General features: G+C 43.2%; 1 protein-coding gene across 4 annotated transcripts in view; it reads left to right on the forward strand.

Annotated features, from left to right (window-relative positions):
* CSNK1G1 (casein kinase 1 gamma 1) overlaps window positions 1-16938 on the forward strand; it is a 111751-nt gene extending 94813 nt beyond the window's left edge. For all 4 annotated transcript variants that reach the window (XM_075857833.1, XM_075857836.1, XM_075857837.1 and 1 more), the window contains one exon: window positions 14861-16938. In XM_075857833.1, the coding sequence (XP_075713948.1) occupies window positions 14861-14918 (58 nt within the window). In that variant the 3' untranslated portion in view covers window positions 14919-16938. The remainder of the gene's footprint in view (window positions 1-14860) is intronic.
* The last annotated feature ends 5251 nt before the right edge of the window (window positions 16939-22189 follow it).

A 22189-nucleotide genomic window follows, 5' to 3' on the forward strand; every position in this document is an offset into this window, starting at 1 on the left:
AAAAGTTGTTTTATTGTGCAAACGCTGCAAAACCTAAAACTGTATATAGTATCGCCGTAATCATACCGACCCGCAGAATAAAGTAAAACTGTCATTTATTGTCACCTTGGCTCTAAATAAAATGTAATCAAGTGATCAAAACGTTGTATGAAACAAAAAATGGTACCAATAAAAACTACAACTCGTCCCGCCAAAAATAATCCGTCACACCGCTCAATCGACCAAAAATAAGTTTATTTTCGTTATAACAATATATATATATATATATATTTTTTTTTAACAAAGTTTTCTTTCTTTGTAAAAGTATTCAAATATAAAAAATATATACATTTGGTATCACCGTAATCATATTGAGACGTAAAGTTAAGTTGTCTTTTTTTACCGCACGGTGGAAGCTGTAAAAACGAAACCCAAAAAACAATGGAGGAATCCGTTTTTTCCAATTTCACCCCGCAAAAAAATTTATTTTCAGTTTCCCAGTATATTATATGGTACTTTAAATGGCATCAATAGAAACCAACTCTTCCCGCAAAAAATAAGCCCTCTCCACTCTATTGACGGAAAAATAAAAATGTTATGGCATTTGGAAGACAGGGAGTGAAACTAAAATGGAAAAGAAAAAAAGGATCTGTCCTGCAAAGATTGGTTAATATCTAATTTCCTTTATCTCTTGTGAAAATGAGAAAATTCAACATTTTAGTGGACAAAAATGTTGATATTCATTTTCACGGCCTAATTCCACTAAATTCTGCAAAAAACCTGTGGGATTAAAATGCTAACTATACCCCTAGAAAAATTCCTTGAGGGGTGTAGTTTCCCAAATGGGGTTACTTTTGGGGTGTTTCCACTGTTTTGGTCCCTCCAGTGTATTGCAAACGCAACATGGCACTGAAAACTAATCTGGCAAAATCTGCGCTCCAAAGTCCAAATGGCACTCCTTCCCTTCTGTGCCCTGCTGTGGGTCCAAACAGCAGTTTATTACCACATATGGGTTATTTCCGTTATCTGGAGAAGATTCTTTACAAATGTTGGGGTTCATTTTCTTATTTATTCCTTGTAAATATAAAAAATGTCTTTTTTTTTTTTTTTTTTTGTTTTTTTTTTCAGAAAAAAAGGAAATTTCAGACTAACTCCAATAAATATAGCAAAATACCTGTGGGGTCAAAATAGTAACTATACCCCTAGATAAATTCCTTGAGGGGTGCAGTTTCTAAAATGGTTTTCCCACAGTTTTGGCACCACAAGATCTCTTCAAACCTGACATGGTGCCTAAAATATAATTAAAAAAAAAAAGAGGCCCCAAAATCCTCTAGGTGCTTCTGAGGCCGGTGTTCATTAGGACACGAGGGCCACATGTGGTATATTTGTAAAAACTGCAGTTTCTCTATTAAAACCCTGTGTGTTTACAGAATTATTTTTTTTTTAATACATATGAATTTCGAAAAAAATTAAATGTAAATTTCCTCTCTACTTTGCTTTATTTCCTGTGAAACGCCTGAAGGGTTAAACTTTCTGAATGCTGTTTTGAATACTTTGAGGGGTGCAGTTTTTTTAAAATTGGGTGATTTTTCTGGGAGATTCTAATATATAAAGCCCTCAAAACCACTTCAGAACTGAACTGGTGCCTGTAAAAATAGCCTTTTGACATTTTCTTGAAAATGTGAGAAAATGCTGCTAAATTTCTAAACCTTGTTATGTCCTAGAAACCTAAACGGACGTTCAAAAAACGATGCAAACCTAGACATATGGGAAATGTTAACTAGTGACTTTTGTGTGGTATTACGATCTGTTTTACAAGCAGATCCACTTACATTTTTGTAAATTTTGGTTGTTTTCCCTAATAAATATTGCATTTATCGACCAAATTTTTCCACTAACCTAAAGTACAATATGTCATGAGAAAACAATCTCAGAATCGCTTGGATAGGTAAAAGCATTCCCAAGTTATCACCACAAAAAGTGAAACGTGTCAGATTTGAAAAACTCTGCTTTGCCACAAGGCCAAAACAGGCTGCGTCTTGAAGTGTACACCAAAATAGCACTGCTAACAGTAAATCGGATCAAGTGAAGATTGTCCCCCTGCGTTCGGTTATTGCAGTCAATTGTGCAGCTTGTTTTTCCATCGCTCATGACCGCACCCATGCGAGCAGACCGCCCATCCCAGGATAGGAAACCTGAGGAGGTAAAAAGGCTCACACCCCCTCCACACCTCCATTTCAGGTTTCCTGTCCTCCTGATAGGTTGTCCAGGGAAGCTTCTGCTTTCATTTGGAGATGTGTATCTAAAAAATGAGGACTGGAAGCTGGAATTCATTTGCCTTCCTTTCCTGGTATGGTATAAGTTGTTGTAAAACGCAGCCTATTTACCTAGTCGGCTTCCCTGTGTGCTGCCTCCTGTTTGTTTATGTCTGCTGCGGCTAGGTCGGGTAGCATGCTGGTCCGACGACTCCTCCCTTCTTCGAAGGAGGAATAGTAAACGCGATGTGGTAGAATTCTCATGCTGACGTAACTTCTTCTGGTTTGGCTGATGTCGCTTCCGGTAACGGGTGGGAGGAATCACAGCGCTGCCGGGCGCTATATAAATAGGCAGCAGGGAGGCAGCCAGCTCCTGCAGGTCCTCTGCAAAACTAGGGTTTCATCCTATATTTACTGTGAGCTGTAAAACCAGAGACATCACAGTGGTGAATCATCATGTCTGATACTGATGGTGTCTATTCAAGAAGCGCTGACCCATCAGAAGGCCCCAGGCCTCAGTCTGATATTTGTCCTGTGGGATGATGGGATCCACTGAACATTTGGTAAGATTCTTTTTCCATTTTCTTAAAGGAAAGGTGTCGCGAAAATGTATTTTTTTGTATAAATTAGCTTTTAGTATGTTATTAAAATAAAATTTATTTGTGTTTTTGTGTTGTACTTTTTTTCTTTACTTTTACTTTACTATGGGGGCTGCCATTTTTTTTTTCATCTGTGTCGATTGACGACACATACAGAGATGGAATACGGCACATACATCCCCATAGAGAATGCGAACGGGAGCCGTTACATTCACTATGGTGTACGCCGTCTGTGTGGGAACGGCGCATGCGCCTCTCCCACACAGTCCAAAAGGAAGGTCTTCGGCCGAGCGACATCCGGCGCCATTTTCTTGTGGACCGGAAGCCGCGCCCAGACAGTAAGATGACTACTTCCGGTCGCGGCTTCCGGACATATGTTCCAGGCAGCGAAGACGCGAGGTGTAGGATCGGAGGTAGCGGCGGCTGGAGCAGGGAAGTTATGTTTGTGTATGTGGTGTGTGTATTATGTTCGTGTTATACTGTCTGATTACCACTGTATGTAATCCTCCCACACGGTGTGCCGCCATTTTCTGACCGAATGCACAGTGTGTGCACTAGCCAGGATAAGGGAGGAGGGATTCTGTGAGCTCACTAGAGTGTGTGTGTCTACACCAAATTTGCAGCATAAAGCAATGAGGTTGCTTTACCATATTGCAATGTTGCAATTTTGGGAATTGCTCACTCTAGTGACCAGCACATGGAAATGTTATAAATTAGAATCTAATTTATAATGTTTCCTGACTTGTGAAAAAATTAAAACAATATTTAATCACTTAAATACTGTTTAACTGAAAAAAAATTCTAGCGACACATTCCCTTTAATGGTTTTTCTGTATGCCTTTTATGTTTTTATAGACTACTAAAGTGGTCAAAAGTCCAGCTCCAGGTCTAGTAAAGCTGGGACTTGTGGAATCTGTATGAAGTCTTTATCATCCTCTTACTCTAAACCCCCTTTTCAAGCCTGCCTGGATAGGGTCATTGCTGAGCAGGCACTTTCTTTATTAGACCGTATCAAACAAATTGTGAATGATGAAATGGCTTCCTCATTGGAAGCTTTTAAGAGGAGTTCTCAGGCTAGTGCCTCGGGTGCATACTGCTCCCTTTAGTGCTGATGACTTGTGCTTCGCTTTATATTTGTTCTAAATGCCTCTGAATCCCTCATTTAATGAACAGTCTGGTAGTACCTCCAGGCAGAAGATACCAAACATTTGGTAATAGCAGTTAGGACAACAATGGGGTTAGAGGATGTCAAGGAATCATCTAGATCCGTGCCAGATTTAATGTTTGATAGACAGAAGAGGGTATTTCCAGTACATCTGAATGTGAAAGCCCTCATTTACAGAGAACGGGAGGAAGTTCTTCATTCCTTCCTCCATAAAATGGAAATACCCCTTTGAAAAGGACTCGGCTACTTGGGATAAGGCCCCTAGCGTGAACGCTCCAGTAGCTAAGGTGTCCTCCCCTTTGAAGATTTGGGGAGTTAAAGAGGCTCTGTCACCAGATTATAAGTGCCCTATCTCCTACATAATCTGATTGGTGCTGTAATGTAGATAACAGCAGTGGTTTTTATTTTGAAAAACGATCATTTTTGAGCAAGTTATGAGCTAGTTTAGATTTATTCTAATGAGTTTCTCAATGAACAACTGGGCGTGTTTTTACTTTTTACCAACTGGGTGTTGTACAGAGGAGGCTGACCAATCAGTGACCAATCAGTGTCCTACACTTCTCATTGTTCCAGCCCAGCATGATCCACAGCACAGTGTGATTGTGCAGTGAAAGAAAACTCAATACACGCCCAGTTGGAAATACACGAGAAAACACTCCGTGTTGTCCATTGAAAAGCTCATTTGCATAAATATAAAATTGCTCATAACTTGGGCAAAAATGATCGTTTTTAAAAAAAAAACGTTGTTTTTATCTACATTGCAGCGCCCATCACATTCAATAGGAGATAGGGATTTGATAATCTGGTGACAGAGCCTCTTTAAGGGGTTCCCATGAATAGAAAAGACGGTACATACCTTAGGAGGTCCTGGGACTCTGCGGCAGCTAGCCTTAGACTTAGCATTGCTGCTACTTGTGTGGCTAGGTCTATGAAGGTCTGGTTGGGGTAGTTAGAGGTCAATGGCCATTTTAAGCTGAATGTGCCTTTTCTCGTCAGATTGCAGAAGTTACACATCTTAAGGTCTCGTAAGTACCAGCGTGGGCACCTAAACAGAACAAAATAATATTGCGCCTCTCCCTTCCTTTGCAAAGGCTGCAGACTTTTTTGATATGCATCGGCTGATGCAGTAATACTATCAGCTAGGGCTGCGGCTTTGTCTAATTCCACCCACAGGGCTCTATGGGTTAAATCATGGAAGAGGGGAGATCAGGGATCCAAAAATAGGCTGTGGGGGATTCCTTGTGAGGGAGAGCTATTATTTGGCTCACGTTTGGATGATATATCAGATAAGGCATCCAATAGAAAAAACGGGTTCCCCGTCGCTCAGCCCGTAGGTTTCCCCTGGGACCTCAGGGGGAAGGAATGGGGGGGGGGACTTTTTTCTTCCCTTATGCCTGGGAAAAACCTCAACCAATCCCTGAGTACTAGAGTATAATAGAGGGTTTTCAGACTAGACTTTCTCTCTCCCCTTGGGGGAAACTTATCCCAACAAAAAATCCAAGGGGTATTTTCAAGAGACAGGAAGTCCAATCCTTGATTCAGAAGGGGGTGCTAGTCCCGGTTTCCCTGGCAGAGATTGGAAGGGGTTTTTACTCTCCTACCCCCCCCCTATTTCTAGTAAAGAACCCCAATGGCAAGTTCAGGGTTATCAACCTCCGGTCCCTGAACACGTTTTTAACATACAAAGATTCAGAATGGAAACTATTGCCTCAACTATCAGTCTGTTGTTTCCTCACTGTGTAATGGCCACTTTAGACCTAGAGGATGTGTATTACCATATACCAATGCAGGTGTCCCCCAAGAGGTTTTTAAGGCTGGCTATCTCGATAAACGGAAGCCTTCTCCACCTCCAGTACAAGGCTCTTCCCTTTTGGGGTCCCTCGGGCCCTGAGATTTTTAACAAAGGTAATTTCAGAAATCGCGGCCTTTGTCAGAATCCAGGGGTTACTTCTAGTACCCTATCTAGACTTTCTACTGATTTTGTCCTGTCACCAATCTTTGACCAACCACTGTCAACTCCTCTGCTCTACCCTCTGGGACCTGGGGTGGAATATAAGCAGGGAAAAATCAGCTCTAGCCCCTCCAAAATCAAGGTTTTTTTGGTGGGGGGATTCAGCTAGACTCCACTTGTCAGAAGTGCTTTCTCCCCCCTCAAAGTCTAGTCCCTAAAGACAGGGTAATGGATTTCTTTATTTCACACCAGTGCTCCCTCTGGAAAGCAATGTCCATTCTAGGCCTTATGACCTCAGCTATCCCAGCAATAAGGTGGGCTCAGCATCGCTCAAGGCCACTTCAGGTGGAGATTCTTGGCCTTTGGGATGGTTCCTCCCTCTCTTTGAATCTCCTGTCTGGGATGCCCTGGTCATCCTCACCACAGTCGCAAGTCCAGTGGGTTGAGGTGCTCACTTGGGGAGGATCTCTGTCAGGGAAGATGGAATTTTTTGACCATCTCTTCCTCCTCAAATCTCAAGGAACTGATGGCCATAAAGAAGGGTCTGTTAGCTGCAAGCCCCCTATTACAGGGAAAGGCTGTCAGAATTTATTCTGGGGTCTTCCTCTGATGGATCTCTTTGCCACCAGAGAGATCAAGCAAGTAGGGATGTTTTACTCTCTGAACCCTCTAGATCATCCTCTATCTGTGGATGCTTTGATTCAGTCCTGCGGTCAGGAGTTGGGATTTGCCTTCCCACCCATTTGTCTTATTCCCAGGGTATTAATGAAAATCAGGGAAGACAGAGCTGCAGTGATTCTGATTGCTCCAAGGTGGCCCAGGAGGGCCTGGTTCCCTTGGCTCATATCCCTGTCAGTAGCTCCTCCTTGGGTGCTTCCTATCAGTAAGGATCTTCTTTTTCAGGGTCCCCTTTTCCATCCGCATCTCCACAAACTTCAATTGACTGCATGGAATTTGAGGTTAATTTTCTCTGAAAAGGTCTTTCAGGCAAGGTAGTAGAAAATGACATCCAGTATCTACTTGAGCGTTTGGAACACCTTTACTAAGTTTGGTATGTTAGGATCTTGTCGGAACCTACAGTCATTTTCTACATGCAGGTGTCTACAAACGACTAAGATCCAGTACTCCGAAGATCTGGATCACGGCATTGAGTTCCTTTTTCTTACCCTCCATGACCGCACCACAGGAGGTAAGGTTTCCACCTCTAATTGGGAGAAGGAAACCACACAAGAGGTTAAATAGCCCCTCCCCGCCTCCCTCCTCAGTGTCCTTTCCTGTCCCTATTGGGCATCAAGAGTTTGACACCAGCCCAGCCGGTTAGCCTACTTTAAAAATAAATCACCAGGCAGTGAGTGGAAGGGTCTCACCTCCACTTTTAAAACACTGCTTCCATCTTCCATGAACTTGGGACCCCGTTCACCTCTACCGCGCCTTTCGGGTAAAGCTGATGTGTAGTCAATGTGCCGGCTCCGGTCCTCCCTGTGCTCCCCAGCCGACTGCTCCACCTGTGATACACGAATCCTCTGCTGCTCACAGCGTGTGTTCCACGGTGGAATGCAAGCGCACATCACTTCTGGATTGATGTACTTCCAGTGCGGATGCCGGAAGTGTCATGATGGTGCCCTGTTACTGGCGTCCGCATGGAATGGGCTGCAGTTACAGAGCTTCCAAGAGCAAGCAGAGGAGGAGCGCGTTACCGATTGGTAGTCATCATGCTATTCCCGGTGATCCAGGTTAAAGGTCACCCGGACATGAGGCCTCATTCTCTCCGATAGGACGGCTTGTATCACTCCTATCTTGCCTGCACCATGTCTGATATAAAATATGCAAGAACTTCTTAATGCCGTAAGCACCACTATGGGGTTAGAAGAGACTCGTACAATCCAGGACTAAATGTTTTCTGGACTACGGGCATGAAAATCTTCAAGCACTCATTGAAGACTAATGGAAATTTCCTGAAAAACGGGTCTCTAGGCCAGCAGAAATAATTGATTTCCACTGGATGAGGACACGTTAAAATGCATGGAAGTTCCAAAAATGTACTTCCAGGTTGCCAAAGTGGGGAAAAATACTATCTTACCCTCTGAAGATTCTTCACAATTAAAAGACCCACTAGTTAGAAAGGCTGACAGCATATTAAAGTAATGGGAAGCTTCTTCGGCATTACTACAAGTAAATATAGGGGTGACCTGTGTCGCAAGATCCATCTATACATGGTTAGATCAGTTAGACGTGCACCTAAGAGAAGGGACCCCTAGAGAGGACATAATCTGTTCAGCTGAATCCACCAGGATTGCTTCTAAAAAAGTAGTACTCTCAATACAACTAGGAGAGCTCTCTAGCTAAAAATGTGGACAGGGGACACTGTCAAAAACAAAATTATGTGCTATCCCTTTCCAAGGGGAATAGGTATTTGGGTCGGGCCTAGATGATATCTGGCAAAAGGCTTCCGATAAAAGGAAGACCCTTTCTTTAGGTGTGTCTCTTATACCTATGCAATTGACCTAATACTTGAAAATTTGGTCTGATGTGTTATATTCCCTGGAACTTTGATCATTTGTTTTTTGTTGTTTTTTTAAGTGGATATCTCATGTTGGGGTTCCACTATAGGCTGTATATTTCTAAAATGCTTAATAAAAAATGTTATTGGTAAAAGGAAGACCCTTCCGGAACCTAAAGCTCCAAAGAAAAAGCAGTCCTTTCGTCCCATTCGTGGTCAGTCACAAATTATAGAGGGAAAGGCAAAACCATTAGATGGAGCTATCAAAGGTGGAAAGGGAAAAAATATCTTCCTTAACCAAAACAGACCACATCATGATAAACAATGACACCAGGATTGTGGGGGGAAGAATCTCGAAACCTCTAGTACAGTGGAAGGTGATAACAAAAAAACTGTGGATTCTTCTATAGAGGAAGGGTTCAATATACAATTTATCTCCTATCCCCCCAGAAATATGGTTGTCACGTCCCTTCAAGATTCTTCACAAAGAATAGAACTAAGGGAATGTATTCAAAAATTGTTAGCACAGGAAGTTATTTCCCATGTCCCTCCAATGGAAAGAGGGTTAGGTCACTACTCCCGCCTCTTTCTAGTCAACCCAATTCATCTTACAGGATAATCATAAATCTCAAACCCTTAAACAGATTTATTACTTACCACAAATTCAAAATGGAATCTATAAAATACTCCAATACCTCGAATAGGTCAAGATTTTATGATGGCTACAATAGACCTACAGGATGCCTACCATCACATCCCTATCCATCAAATATCAAAGATTCCTAAGCTTTGCCATACTGGAAAATCAAAAATGAGTACATTACCAGTTCAGGGCCCTCCCATTTGGGATATCATCCGCTCCCAGAATATAGTCAAAAGTGATGGTGAAGATAGTGGCCTTTCTCAGGCTTCAAGGTATTCAGATCATTCCTTATTCAGACGACCTTCTCTTAGTTGCACCCGTTGCTACGTGCCCAAAAAATCATAACATCCAGGCACAGCAGATCCTACAGAGTCTGGGTTGAATTATCAATCTAAAAAAATCAGACCGGTTCCCTTCAAAAAGGAAAGCTTTTCTAAGGATTCTTCTAGACTCTCACAGACAAATGTCTTTCCTCCCACTTCGTTATAACAAAAAATAACTTGCCTGCTACAACAGAGACGAGTATCCATGAGTATGGCGATGTCAGTCCTAGGGTCCATGACCTCTTGTATCCAGGCAGTAGCATGGTCTCAAGCTCACTCCAGAGAGTTGCAAGACCTAATATTATCACAGTGGAACAGATCTCATCTCTTCCTAGACAGAAAGATCTTACTGACAAGGTCAGTAAATATCTCTTGCATATGGTGGTTGAGGACTAACAATCTAATAAGAGGAATCCATTGGCACCAGCATCCAGTGAAAACTATCACTACGGACGCAAGCAAAAGAGGTTAGGGAGCAAAACTTGAGCAAGGATCATTTCAGGGTGTTTGGCCAAAGCAAGTAAGTCCTCACTCGTCAAATTTCAGAGAATTAAAAACATTTCTGGAATCCCTGAAGGTAACAGAACACCTAATCCAAAATTATAACGGGAGGATTTATTCGGACAGTGTGACGACAATAGCATACCTGAGACATCAGGGAGGCACCAGACAGAAAAATCTTCAGATCCTAGCTCGCCAAATATTTTCTTGGGCAGAGCCTAGGCTACTATCCCTCTCAGCTCTCCACCTCCAAAGGTTCCTCCAACATCCAGGCAGATTTCTTAAGTCGAAAGGACTTGGATCCAACCGAGTGGTGCCTAAACAAGTAAGTCTACCTCCACATAACCCAAAAATGAGGATCTCCAGAAGTAAACTTATTCGCTAATCAAAAAAACTCAAACTTTTTTTCGTTTCTTTTCCTAAATCCAAGGGGAAAGAATTTAGGGGTAGATGCATTGGTTCACAAGTGGAGATTCCAATTGGCTTACCCTTTTCCTCCGATTCCCTTAATACCAAAGACCTTACAAAAGATCAGGTTAGGGAAAACAAAGGTGATATTAACTGCCCCCCCCCCCCCTCTGGCCAAAAAGGGCCTGGTTTGTCCTATTAAACAGTCTAAAAATAGCAGCACCATGGATACTACTATGTGCGGATCTCCTACATCAGGGACCAATCCTATATACAGACCCTAAAAGCTTCAATTAGCAGCTTGGCTTCTGAAGCCTCCATCCTAAAACCAAAAGGATTGTCTGAAGGAGTAATAAATACGCTGCAAAGGAGTAGAAAAGAAGTGACCAATGCAATCTATTACAAAGTTTGGGAAAAAATTATTTCCTGGTGTGGGGATGAGAAACCAAATATTATTCATTCCAACAGAGCAAAAATTCTGAACTTCCTTCAAGCAGGTCTTGAGAAGGGTTTAAAACAAAGTACGTTAAAAGGACAGATATCTGCACTAAGCTCCTATTTCAATCAGGATCTCTCTTCCCACAGATGGATCAAAAGATTTTTCGTAGGAGCATACAGACGATCACTGAAAGATTCTAGTTCCCACCTGGGACCTAAATATTGTGTTAAATGGAATAACTTTACCCCCGTTTGAACCTCCTAACTGAAGCTAGGAGACTATCTTGGAAAACATCTCAGCTAGTGGCCATTACTACGGCACGCAGAGTAGGAGAAATTCAAAGCCTCTCCATAAGAAAATCATATCTGAAAACGATGGAACACCGAATGATTTTTCGTCCAGACCCCACCTTTCTATCAAAAATGGTATCCGAATTCCACGCGTCCCAGGACGTTGTACTTCCATCTTTCTGTAAAAATCCTAAAAATAAAAAGGGAGAGAAGTTCCACCCATTAGATGTACGCAGAACTGTACTAAAATACTTAGAATTGACAGGTTTTGATCTGTCCTCCAATAATCTTTGTCCAGTTCTGTGGGTCAAATAAAGGCAGCAAGCTTTCAAAACTACCATTGCAAATTGGATTAAGAAAGCAATCCTAGAAACGTATCAGATCCAAAATCTTAATCCCCCAGAAAATCTAAACGCTCACTTCACCAGAGCAATGTCTGTATCTTGGGCGGAAAGATGTGATGCTAGCTTGGACCAGATCTGCAAAACGGCTACTTGGTCTTCCGTCCATACATTCATTAATCACTACAGACTTAATTTGGCTTCCGTTGAAGCTCTTTCCTTTGGCAGAAAGGTTCTTCACGCCATAGTAGTCGCCCCCCCCCCCCATGAGTTTTCATTTGTTACCCTCCATGACAGCACCACAGGAGAGTTATGTGAGAAAATAAAATTAGACTTACTGGTATTTCGGTTTCTAACCCTCCATGATAGCACCCTGAGCCCCCCCCCCCCCTCCCATCCGTATTATTTATAAGTGATTATGAAGGAATAGGTATGTTGAATCACTATGCCATATGGTAATTTGAAATACACTGAGGAAGGCGGGGAGGGGCTATTTAACCTCTTGTGGTGGTTCCTGTCCCAATTTGAGGCGGAGCCCTTACCTCCTGTGGTGCGGTCATGGAGGGTTTTATGGAAACCGAATTACCGGTAAGTCTAATTCTATTTTTTTTATGTTCGGCTAGCCCAATGTCCCTGGGTAAAGAGGTTTATACGAGCATCATCACGTCTGAGTCCCACTCTTAGGTCTGTTGTACCACCTTAGGATCTAAATACTGTCCTCTCTGGCCTTTCTCAAAGTCCCTTTGAGCCATTGAAAATATTTCTCAGACTACTAACCATAAAATGTACTTTCCTTATGGCCATTACTCCTGCCAGGAGGATTTCGGAGATGCAGATGTTTTTTTTCAGCTCACCCCCCCCTTATACGAAGGGATTGGATGACTGGGTGATCATTAAACTACTTCCCTCCTTCCTTCCAAAGGTAGTTTAAAAGTTCCATACTTCACTGGATGTCATTCAACCTTCCTTCTTTCCTGACCCAGAGAACGTTCAGGAAGAACAATTCCACTGCCTGGATGTCAGGAGATGTCTTCTGAGATAATCTAGAGGTTACTTCTCATTGGAGGGAAGATAAATCTTCTACAGGTTCAGGGACCTCGTAGGGGTAATAAGGCTTCTACCGTATCCATTGCCAGATGGATTAAGCAGGCAATACATTTTTAGCTTATGTGTACTTATCTCTGCCTCCACCAGTAGGGTTTGGAGCTCATTCAACCAGGTCAGTGGCCACTTCCTGGGCTGAGAAAGCAGGAGGCAGGAGCCTCCCTTTCTCAAATTTGTATGGCGGCTACGTAGAGTTCTCCACATGCTGTTTTGTTTTTTTTTTTGGTAGACATTATCGTCTGCTGGTTCTTTTTGGAGCAGATGCTTCCTATTGGTAGCCAAGTCCTGCAGGCTGTTGTCCCTCCCTGATGACTACTAGTCTAGTCTTGCATGGGTGTTGTCATGAGCGATGGAAAAACAAGAATTACTTACCGGTAATTTGTTTTTTTGGAGCTCATGACAGCACCCTATATATTCCCTCCCTTATAAGATTTTATTCTGTACTGAGAGTCAGTTAACTCTCTCTCTATCCTTTCCTCCGTGTGGAGGTCTATAGGTCAGGGTCTGGCCTAGGCAGAATAGGGATATAATGGATTTGGGTCCCTTTCATCTCCTTCCTCTTGTGTTATCTTTCAAGATAACTTGTTTGTTTCAATCTTCCGGGTACTTCCTTTCTTGTAAATCACTGGGGTGTGGAGGGGATGTGACCCTTTTTATCTCCTCAGGTTTCCTGTCCTGGGATGGGCGGTCTCCTCGCATGGGTGCTGTCATGAGCTCCATAAAAACCATTACCGGTAAGTAATTCTTGTTTTTTCAGAGGTTTCCAAGCACCAGTGAGAAGTAGTGTTCAGCCACTTTTTCAGAGAGATGTGCGACTTTTCGAAGAGTCCTTTCTGATGGATACCCATGATGACGCACCGTTCTTGTAAATACACTTCCAAGAATATCCATAAGAACATTGGTGACGAGCGATCCAACGCAGGGCTTGATGGCGGTTTTCACAGTCCAGATTGTTTGCAAGTAAATAGTGCAAGTTAGCAGCTCTGTGCAGGGAAAGCATTACAAAGTGAAAGCAGTTATTGTATTAAAAAATAATCAGTCAGTCGGCTTTGCAGAAGACCCAGGGCTGGAATAATTATAGTTTCTTGGTTCTATATAGAAAAGACCGGCATGAGGTAAAAAAAAAAAAATGCTACACTTTTTTATTCAAAATAACGCACTTTGTGAACTTGGCCTTCTAGCGCATGAGTCAGCAACCTTCGGCACTCCAGCTGCTGTAAAACTGCAAATCCCAGCATGCCCAGACAAACTGTTTCACAACAGTTGGAGTGCTGAAGGTTGCTGACCCCTGTTCTAGCGGATCTAATAGATATTGGGGGTACCAAACTGTAAGATCAGTTTGACAGTGGGTCTGATAACCTGAACGAATATATCATAGGTTCCCATGATGCAAAAATGTGCCTGTGTTGTTCTCATGTGAAACTGGCTTCAGTACATAAACTTGGAGTTTTTCTGGAGAGAAAAAAAGCAGGCCTCTTTTGTAGACTTACAACCCCTTAATGTTGAAGGAGTTAGTTACTTTTTACTTTTATACAGGTTTCCATTGTCTGATGTTACATCTTATGGTTTTTTGTTTTTAATAAGAATTAGTGGGAATGCAGCTCTTCAATATGTAGAATATCTATTTATTATTACCAAGCTATAGCTTGCCAGTCTACAGATACCCTTGTTTTTCTCAGCTAGAGCTAAATTGACACGTATGTATATCTAAAGCCAGCCATACGCTTAATAACTGTTCACAGAATTCTTGTTTGGCAACTTCCGAGAGTGCACATTTACTTTTATGAGGAGAGGGGAATTGGTTTGTATAGCGACAAAACTATTTAATCCTCCTTGTGTGTGCTATACCCAGACTTTCTCCTAATGCACATTAGGGTTTTAATGGCTATTTCTAGCGGTAGGGATGCCAAATTGCGCCTTTCATTAGCAGTTTTTACCTAGCCACCTGGGCCCTATCCTTTAACCCAACTTCCCACTTTGTCTGGCTAAGTTGTTGTCCACTCCTTATCACCTTGTATACTGTCTGCATGCAACACACCAGTGTGTTTCTTGCTCCTTCTCATTCCTCAATGTCTGTAACCACCCACATGGTGCATTCAGCCTCCACTTTACCTTTTTTGTTTTAGAGTTCTAGTCCGATCAGGGGACGAGCACCTTTGCGGTGATGCTAATGATAACCTGTTCCATACCAATGTTTCTCCTACAAAGCGGTCTGGCCCTATGGCAGAATGTTTCTGTGCATTTTGTTTCTGTACACAGACTTTTATTTTAGAGTCCCCTCATTGCAGTCATAAGCAGAAGTTAAAGTACAAACCTCTTTAGAAAGAATAGTTCTAATTTAACTTTTTCCCTTTTTTGGCAGGTGCTGCTGTTTTTTTAAAAGAAAAAGGAAGAACCACTCTCAGAGACATCACAAGTGAACTCCATAATCCACTGGGAAGGAAACTATCAGATTAGCATCTACAGTGTCGCTGTGTCAATGACTCTAGGGCATTGGGGGTGAGGATGTAGGTTCTATATGGTGTAAATCTACAGGGGGAAATATGACACCAGAAAATCGAATGTCATCGGCTACAATGGAAGGCCGACCCAGAAGTGGTTCCCGAGACCAGGTGCAATAATGCCGATCCCTCAGAGCTAAGAGCCCTGAGACAGGGGCATGTCTACAGCTCAGGATAGGGACTGCTGGGGACCACTCTTCTAATCCATTTGTATTAACTACATAGGTTACTGCACTCCCTCATTGCTTGAATGCAACAGTCCCCATCATCACCAACCCATTTCCCCCCTCAGTAGCCATTGTTGGGGGTTGCGTTTCACAGCTCCCTATACTTCCCTAATCCCAGTACTTTGGACTGGAGGGAATAGAAACTTGACTTCATTTTATTTAGAAAATATGGTCCCAACCCTTGTTCATTCACTAATGTTCTGTTTTTGTTCCCTGCCCCCCCCCCTTTTTTTTTGTCCCCCTTCTACTCCCCTTTTTTTTTTTTTTTTTTATCTCCTTAGAAATAAAGTATAGACTATTTAAAGCATTCCACAGTAGATGAGCCGCTTCCTGCATGGGTAAATGCCTCACGGAGTCTGTGTTGCACTACTGGCTTTAAACTAAATATACCTTTTTTTTTTATTTTTAATATATAATATATGACGTGTACATTCTCTTGCTCTGCTGCACGTTCACCTCAGAGCGAGGTTTGGGCTCAGGTTTTAGAATGTTGAAGCCTTGTCTCCCTGCTTAGCTTTATGTAAACAGCAGACTACAACTAATTAAACTGAGGATAAGTATTTAGTGTTGCTGCTTCAGGGGATAAAAATTCAGATCGGAACTGATAAATGGACTAAATACTATGGGAATACCTCTCTATGCTTGAATTCTTACTGTAGATCTTTTTGCAATGTTATACTTTTAATAGAAACCATCAATCCTTGGGTTTTGTTTTGTTTTGTTTTTTTAATTTTAGCATGGTATTTTAGACTATACATTTCTTACAAAACGATGCTTTTTGTTTTGATTTTCAATTACTGTGGCAGGTAACCAATGTTCCCCTGTGTTATATCATACACTGAGTTTGGCTGCAGAAAACTGTGAATTCTTTCGTTTCAGTTTTGTTTTTTTTCTTTTTTAATTATTTAATCTTTCTTTATCACAGCTGGTTCCATATTTTTATATATAGACAAGGTTTTTTCATCAGTGTGGATGTTATTTTGGAGGATTGTTTTTTTGGGGGTTTTTTCGGCGAAGTTATGAACTTTGTATCATGCAATGAGAAAGCAAACTTCAAAATGGCCATACATGATATTGCAGTAAGCCAACCATGCATAAGTCAGACATGCCACAATGACTGTGGTTTCATCCCAAAGTCAGCCATTATGATTTCTGCATCACGTTTCTGTTGTCGCCCTCCATTTAGAACCTGTCATGAATCCTACTCTTTTCAGTTTCAAGATTGTGAATTATTGCTAATTCAACGTTCTATAGTTTCTACTGCAGTTTTTTTCTGATAATTTGTGAGCCTTTGATTGCCAGATGTGATTATTTCTCATGCACTGATGAGACTGGGAGACTCCGTGGTATACAAAACAAAGGTTTCCTTACAGCTCCAGTGCCTTTTTATTTGATTCTGATCAGTCTTCATTTCAAGCTTCCAGACACTGTAAACTATCGCCACAAGGAAATGCCTCGTGTAGATGTTTAGTTTTTGGAGGTAAACTAGGACTTAAGTTTATTCCGCCTTCCGTTTCACATACACATGAATGGATCAATCCCTTCCCCTCAGGAAACTTCAACTGTATCCCTTCAATGTAAAAAGATTACTCTTTTTCTTTTTTTTTAAAGGTATATTTAATTTAGAGCATTGCACTGTAGCTAAAGGGGGATTTTTTTTAAGCTGTTTTGTGTTTCTTTTAAGAACTTTAATAAATGTTTGTCTGTTTAAATGTTTCTGGCTGAAATATGTGAGATTTCTAAACTGGAGGGGTTTAAATTGGGCAAGGTGGATGATTTTCTTTTGTCAATGCTGTAATAGGCTGGCAAAAAAAAACCTACAAACACCACATTAAAAAGTACCAAATAATTTTGTCCATGGACATGTTTACTGCACATGGTAATTCAGTATGTTGCATTAAAAAAACAAAAAACATCTGATTAAAATATGTGCTTTATTGTTCCTGATCACTTAGTGCTTGTAGTCTTTCCTGAACAGGTATCTGGTGCATACTGGCTGACGGAGATACTACATTGAACGACAAAGACAACATGGATTTGGCTTCTCCAAAGACTCACAAAAAAAGTTCTCTTTCAAAAAGAGAAAAATTACTAACCTTTTCAGTTTATATAATATGTTACATTTATGGGGGTTTCCCATCAATAGTTATGGTTTTTGAAAGATGAGGAGGAAAAAGTGAAAAACCAAAAAATGACTGTGGTGGGAAGGGGTGAAGATCCTTTAAGGGCCTGTTCACATGTTTACAGCCCTACGTTAGGCTTAGGTGTCGGTAAAGCAGCAATCTTATGCATACTTTTTATTTTTTTGTTGTATAGAATAGTGCAGTAGTCCTAAAATATTCGAAACTTTTTACTACAGTAAAAAAAAAAAAAAAGTATACCGCGCTGTATGTTTTTGTGTTTTTTGTACAATGGGAGCTTATTAGTGACTTATCTCGGGGTATACAGCATCACATACAAACAAAAACAAACTGCCCAATATATGTTCTTGTGTCACGAGGCGGGGTGTAGACCCACTTGGCCGTGCCGTGTAGCGGGATGGCAGATGGCCAAACAGCTAAGGTATAGAGTCTATAGTTCAGAAAAGGGTACCTGAGGCAATGTAGACAGTAGCAAGACAAGCTCGGCTGGGACCAGGCAGCAGGTAGACGTTAGGCGTGGAGTAGTTGAACAGGCGAGGAATACAACACGACACAACAACAGTTCAACACGGCAGTAGACCAGGATGGTACAGATAGCACGGGAAACCGGATACAGGTACGGGGAACACTGAGAAGCTGGAAGACACTTAGTCTGTCTTGCAAATGGTCTCCTAAGGCAAACCACAACAACGCTCAGGCGAGCATAAGAAGGGCAGTGACCCTCTTATAGTCCAGGAGTTGATGATAATGATTGCCAGGGGCGAGCGCTGGCCCTTTAAGAGCGGGCGCGCGCGCACCCTTCGGGGAGACAGGCTCGATACCCGGACATGAGTGCCAGCACCTCACAGGGGGACGACACAGCACAGCAGCAGGACGTCCATGGCCGCGGTCGTCGAGGGGTAAGTTAGACCGACCGTGGCCATAGATGTTAGTGTCCTCTCTTCTGGGCCGAATCCCCTCCAATCCACCAAATAAAATGTCCTTCCTTCCACCTTCTTGGTGGCTAGAATCTCCCTTACCTCGAAAGTCCCTGACGAACCGCCAGGAGCCACTGCGGAACTAGGAGTCCTAGAGTAGCAGAACCACGGGCTTCTTCAAGGATACATGGAAGGAGTTAGGGATCTTGAGTGTAGGAGGCAGCCACAGTTTGTAAGACACCGGGTTAATTTGTAGCAGGATCTCGAAGCGTCCGAGGAACCTGGGAGCAAATGTGCAGGACGGAACCCTCAGCCGGATATTATTAGAGGACAGCCAGACCCTAGTACCTGGAAGAAACTGAGGAGGATCCCGTCTTCTAGTATCTGCTTTTCTCTTCATGCGATCCACCGCTAGCAGAAAAGATTGGGTCTGTTGCCATATTTGCAAAAAGTCCCTGAAGGTCGAGTCAGCTGCAGGCACCTGGAACATAGTAGAGACAGGAAGAGGTATTCGAGGATGTTGACCGTAGACTATGAAGAAAAGGCTGGAGGTGGTGGACTCACTAGTATCGTTGTTATAGGAGAATTCTGCCCACGGGAGCAGCTGCAATCAATCATCATGTCATCTGGAAACAAAGTGCTGCAGATAGTTCTCCATAATTTGGTTAATCCTCTCGACTTGTCCGTCCATTGGACTGGGGATGATAGGCCTAAGAGGTCCAACTTTACACCAAGTAGACCGCAGAGTGCTCTCCAAAACTTTGAAGTGAACTAGACACCTCGCTCCGAAACAATATGCAGGGGCGAGTCGTGCAGACGGAAGATGTGTTGTATGAAGAGGTCAGACAGTCGAGCAGCAGAAGGCAGGCCAGTCAGGGGATCAAAATGAGCCATTTTAGAGAATCGATCCACCACCACCTCCCAGATCACACTGCAACCCGCAGAGAGAGGGAGGTCCGTCACAAAGTCCCTTGCAGCATGCTGCCATGGGGCATCAGACAGGCAGTGGCTGGAGCAGACCAGCTGGTCTGGAGTGGGCAACTTTATTTGCTGCGCATACTGTACATGAGGAGACTAAGTCCATGACATCTTTGGGCAGCGTGGGCCATAAGAACTGACGGGCGATTAGGTCTTGGGTCTTACGATTACCCGCGTGACCTGCCAGCTTGGAGCGCTGACCTCAGCGAAGGATTCTTCCTCTGTCTGCCAAACGTACAAAAGTTCACAGAAGATGCAGGAAGGATCAATAATATTGTGTGGGGACTCCACAGTGTCCTCTGTTTCGAAAGACCTAGACAAGGCATCGGCCCTCACATTCTTGTCGGTAGCTGAGTTCGAACTGGAATCGAGCAAAGAATAACGACCACCTGGCTTGACGAGGATTCAACCGTTGAGCCATCTGTAAATAGGTCAGATTCTTGTGATCCGTGAAGACCAGGATAGGATGGACTGCGCTCTCCAATAGATGTCTCCACTCCTGCAGGGACAGCTTGATGGCCAGTAACTCCCGATCCCCAATCGAGTAGTTGCGCTCTGCGGAAGAAAACCGTTTGGAATAGTAGCCACATAACACAGTCTTGCCTTTAGAACCTCTCTGGAACAACAGTGCGCCAGCACCAACAGAGGAAGCGTCCACCTCTAAAGAAAACTGTAGGGACACATCAGGGTGGTGAAGAATGTAGGCTGACGTGAAGGCTTTTTTCAAGGTCTCAAATGCGGCTTCAGCCTCCGGAGTCCACACTTTGGCATTCATACCCTTTTTTGTGAGGGCAGAGATGGGGGCTGTCAATGACGAGAAGTTGGGGATGAACAGCCGGTAGAAGTTGGCGAATCCCAGAATTTTTTTTTTAGTTAAACAATTAGTGTGTAGGTGATTAAACATTGTTCTAATTTTTTTTATTTTTTTCAAGAGTCAGGAAATATTATAAATTAGATTCTAATTTATAATATTTCCCAGCACTGGTCACTAGATGGAGCAATTCCCAAAATTGCAGCATTGCATGTGGTAAAGCAACCACATTGCTTTATGCTGCAAAATTGGAAAAAAATCCCTCGCTCTAGTGAGCTCTCAGAATTCCCCCCTCCTTTATCCTGGCTAGTGCCGGGAGAAACGAGGGGATTGAACGGTCAAACCTCCTACACTGTGTGTCGCCATTTTTTGAGCTAACACACAGTGTAGAAGGTTTACATACAGTAGTAAACACACACTGAAACCCGAACATACATAGAAATCACTTACCTGCTCCTGCCGCCGCCGGTCCGTCCGCTCCGTCTGCTGCCGCTGCTCCAAGTGCACAAGTCCGGAAGCCGCGACCGGAAGTAGTAATCTTACTGTCCGGTCGCGACTTCCGGTCTACAGGAAAATGGTGCCGGACAGCGCTCAGTTCAACTTGGACTGTGTGGGAGCGGCGCATGCGCCGTTCCCACACAGACGGTGTACACCATAGTGGATGGAACGGGCCCCGTTCGCATTCACTATGGGATTGTAGCGGCCGTATTCCATGTCTGTATGTGTCGTTAATCGACACATACAGAAATGGAAAAAAAAATGGCAGCCCCCATAGGGAAGAAAAAGTAAAAAAATAAAAAAAAGTAACACACAAACACAAATAAATACAAAAGTTTTTTATAAAACACTAACATCAAAATGATATAAAAAAAATTTTTTGGGCGACACTATGCCTTTAAGCCTTGGGGGCGTGGCCACTCCAGGACAGCCTTTACCTTCTCAGGGTCCATCTTGAGGCCCTGATCGGAGATGATGTATCCCAGGACGGGAAGAGAGATTTTTTCAAACATGCCCTTAAACGAAGCAATACCTGGCAGACATGACTCTGATGGGTTACTGGATCTGGGAAAAAAATCAAAATGTCATCGAGATACACCACAACACCGATATAGAGGAGATCGCGAAAAATTTCATTGACAAGTTCTTGAAACCCTGCGGGGGCGTTACGCAGGCCGAAGGGCATCACTAGGTATTCATAGTGCCCATCAAGAGTATTAAATGCGGTCTTCTACTCGTCACCCTGACTAATCCGAATCAGGTTGTAGGCCCCCTGCAATTCCAGTTTCAAAAAAAAATTTGCCCCCCGTATGCGATCAAACAGTTCCGACATTAAAGGCAAAGGGTACCTGTTCTTTACCGTGATCCGATTGAGACCTCTGTAGTCAATGCAGTGACGAAGGGATCCATACTTCTTCTTCTTGACAAAGAAGAACCTGGCTCCGGCCGGGATGAGGATTTACGAATGAAGCCCGTCTCCAGATTCTCCTTAATGTAGCTCGACATAGACTGAGTCTCTGGCAGGGAGAGAGGATATACTCTACCGTGAGGAGCGGATGAATCAGGAACCAAGTCGATCGGACAATCCTATGCATGATGAGGCGGCAAGGACTCCGCTTCCTTCTTGTCGAAGACATCAGCAAACTGAGAAACAAGGAGGCAACCCTGCCAATGACTGATGCGGAGAAGGCTGCGGTGGATGGATATGACCCAGACAGCGGTCCAGACACTTGGGACCCCATTGGAGAACCTCTCCGGAGTTCCAATCCGGGACTGGGGCGTGCAAATGGAGCCAAGGCTACCCAGCGGCACAGGGTTAACGGCCTTGGGCAGAACAAAAAGGGAGATGAGCTCAGTAAGAAGAGCTCCCACTTGAAGCCTCAATGGCTTGGTCATGGAAACCACTGGGTCAGGCAAAGGCAGTCCATCTACCGAGGCTAATATCAAAGGCCTTCCAGATGGACAGTGGGCAACTGGAGAATATCCACAAGGTCTTCACAAATGAAATTAGCTGCAGAGCCGGAGTCCAGGTAGCCAGAAACCGGGTGGAGCCTCTCGCCAGCGTCGATGGTCACGGCCATAAACTGGAAGAGAGTTCATGATTAAATGCAGTAGCGCC

Source organism: Rhinoderma darwinii, chromosome 3 (assembly GCF_050947455.1).
Source record: "Rhinoderma darwinii isolate aRhiDar2 chromosome 3, aRhiDar2.hap1, whole genome shotgun sequence".
NCBI classification, from domain to species: Eukaryota; Metazoa; Chordata; class Amphibia; order Anura; family Rhinodermatidae; genus Rhinoderma; species Rhinoderma darwinii.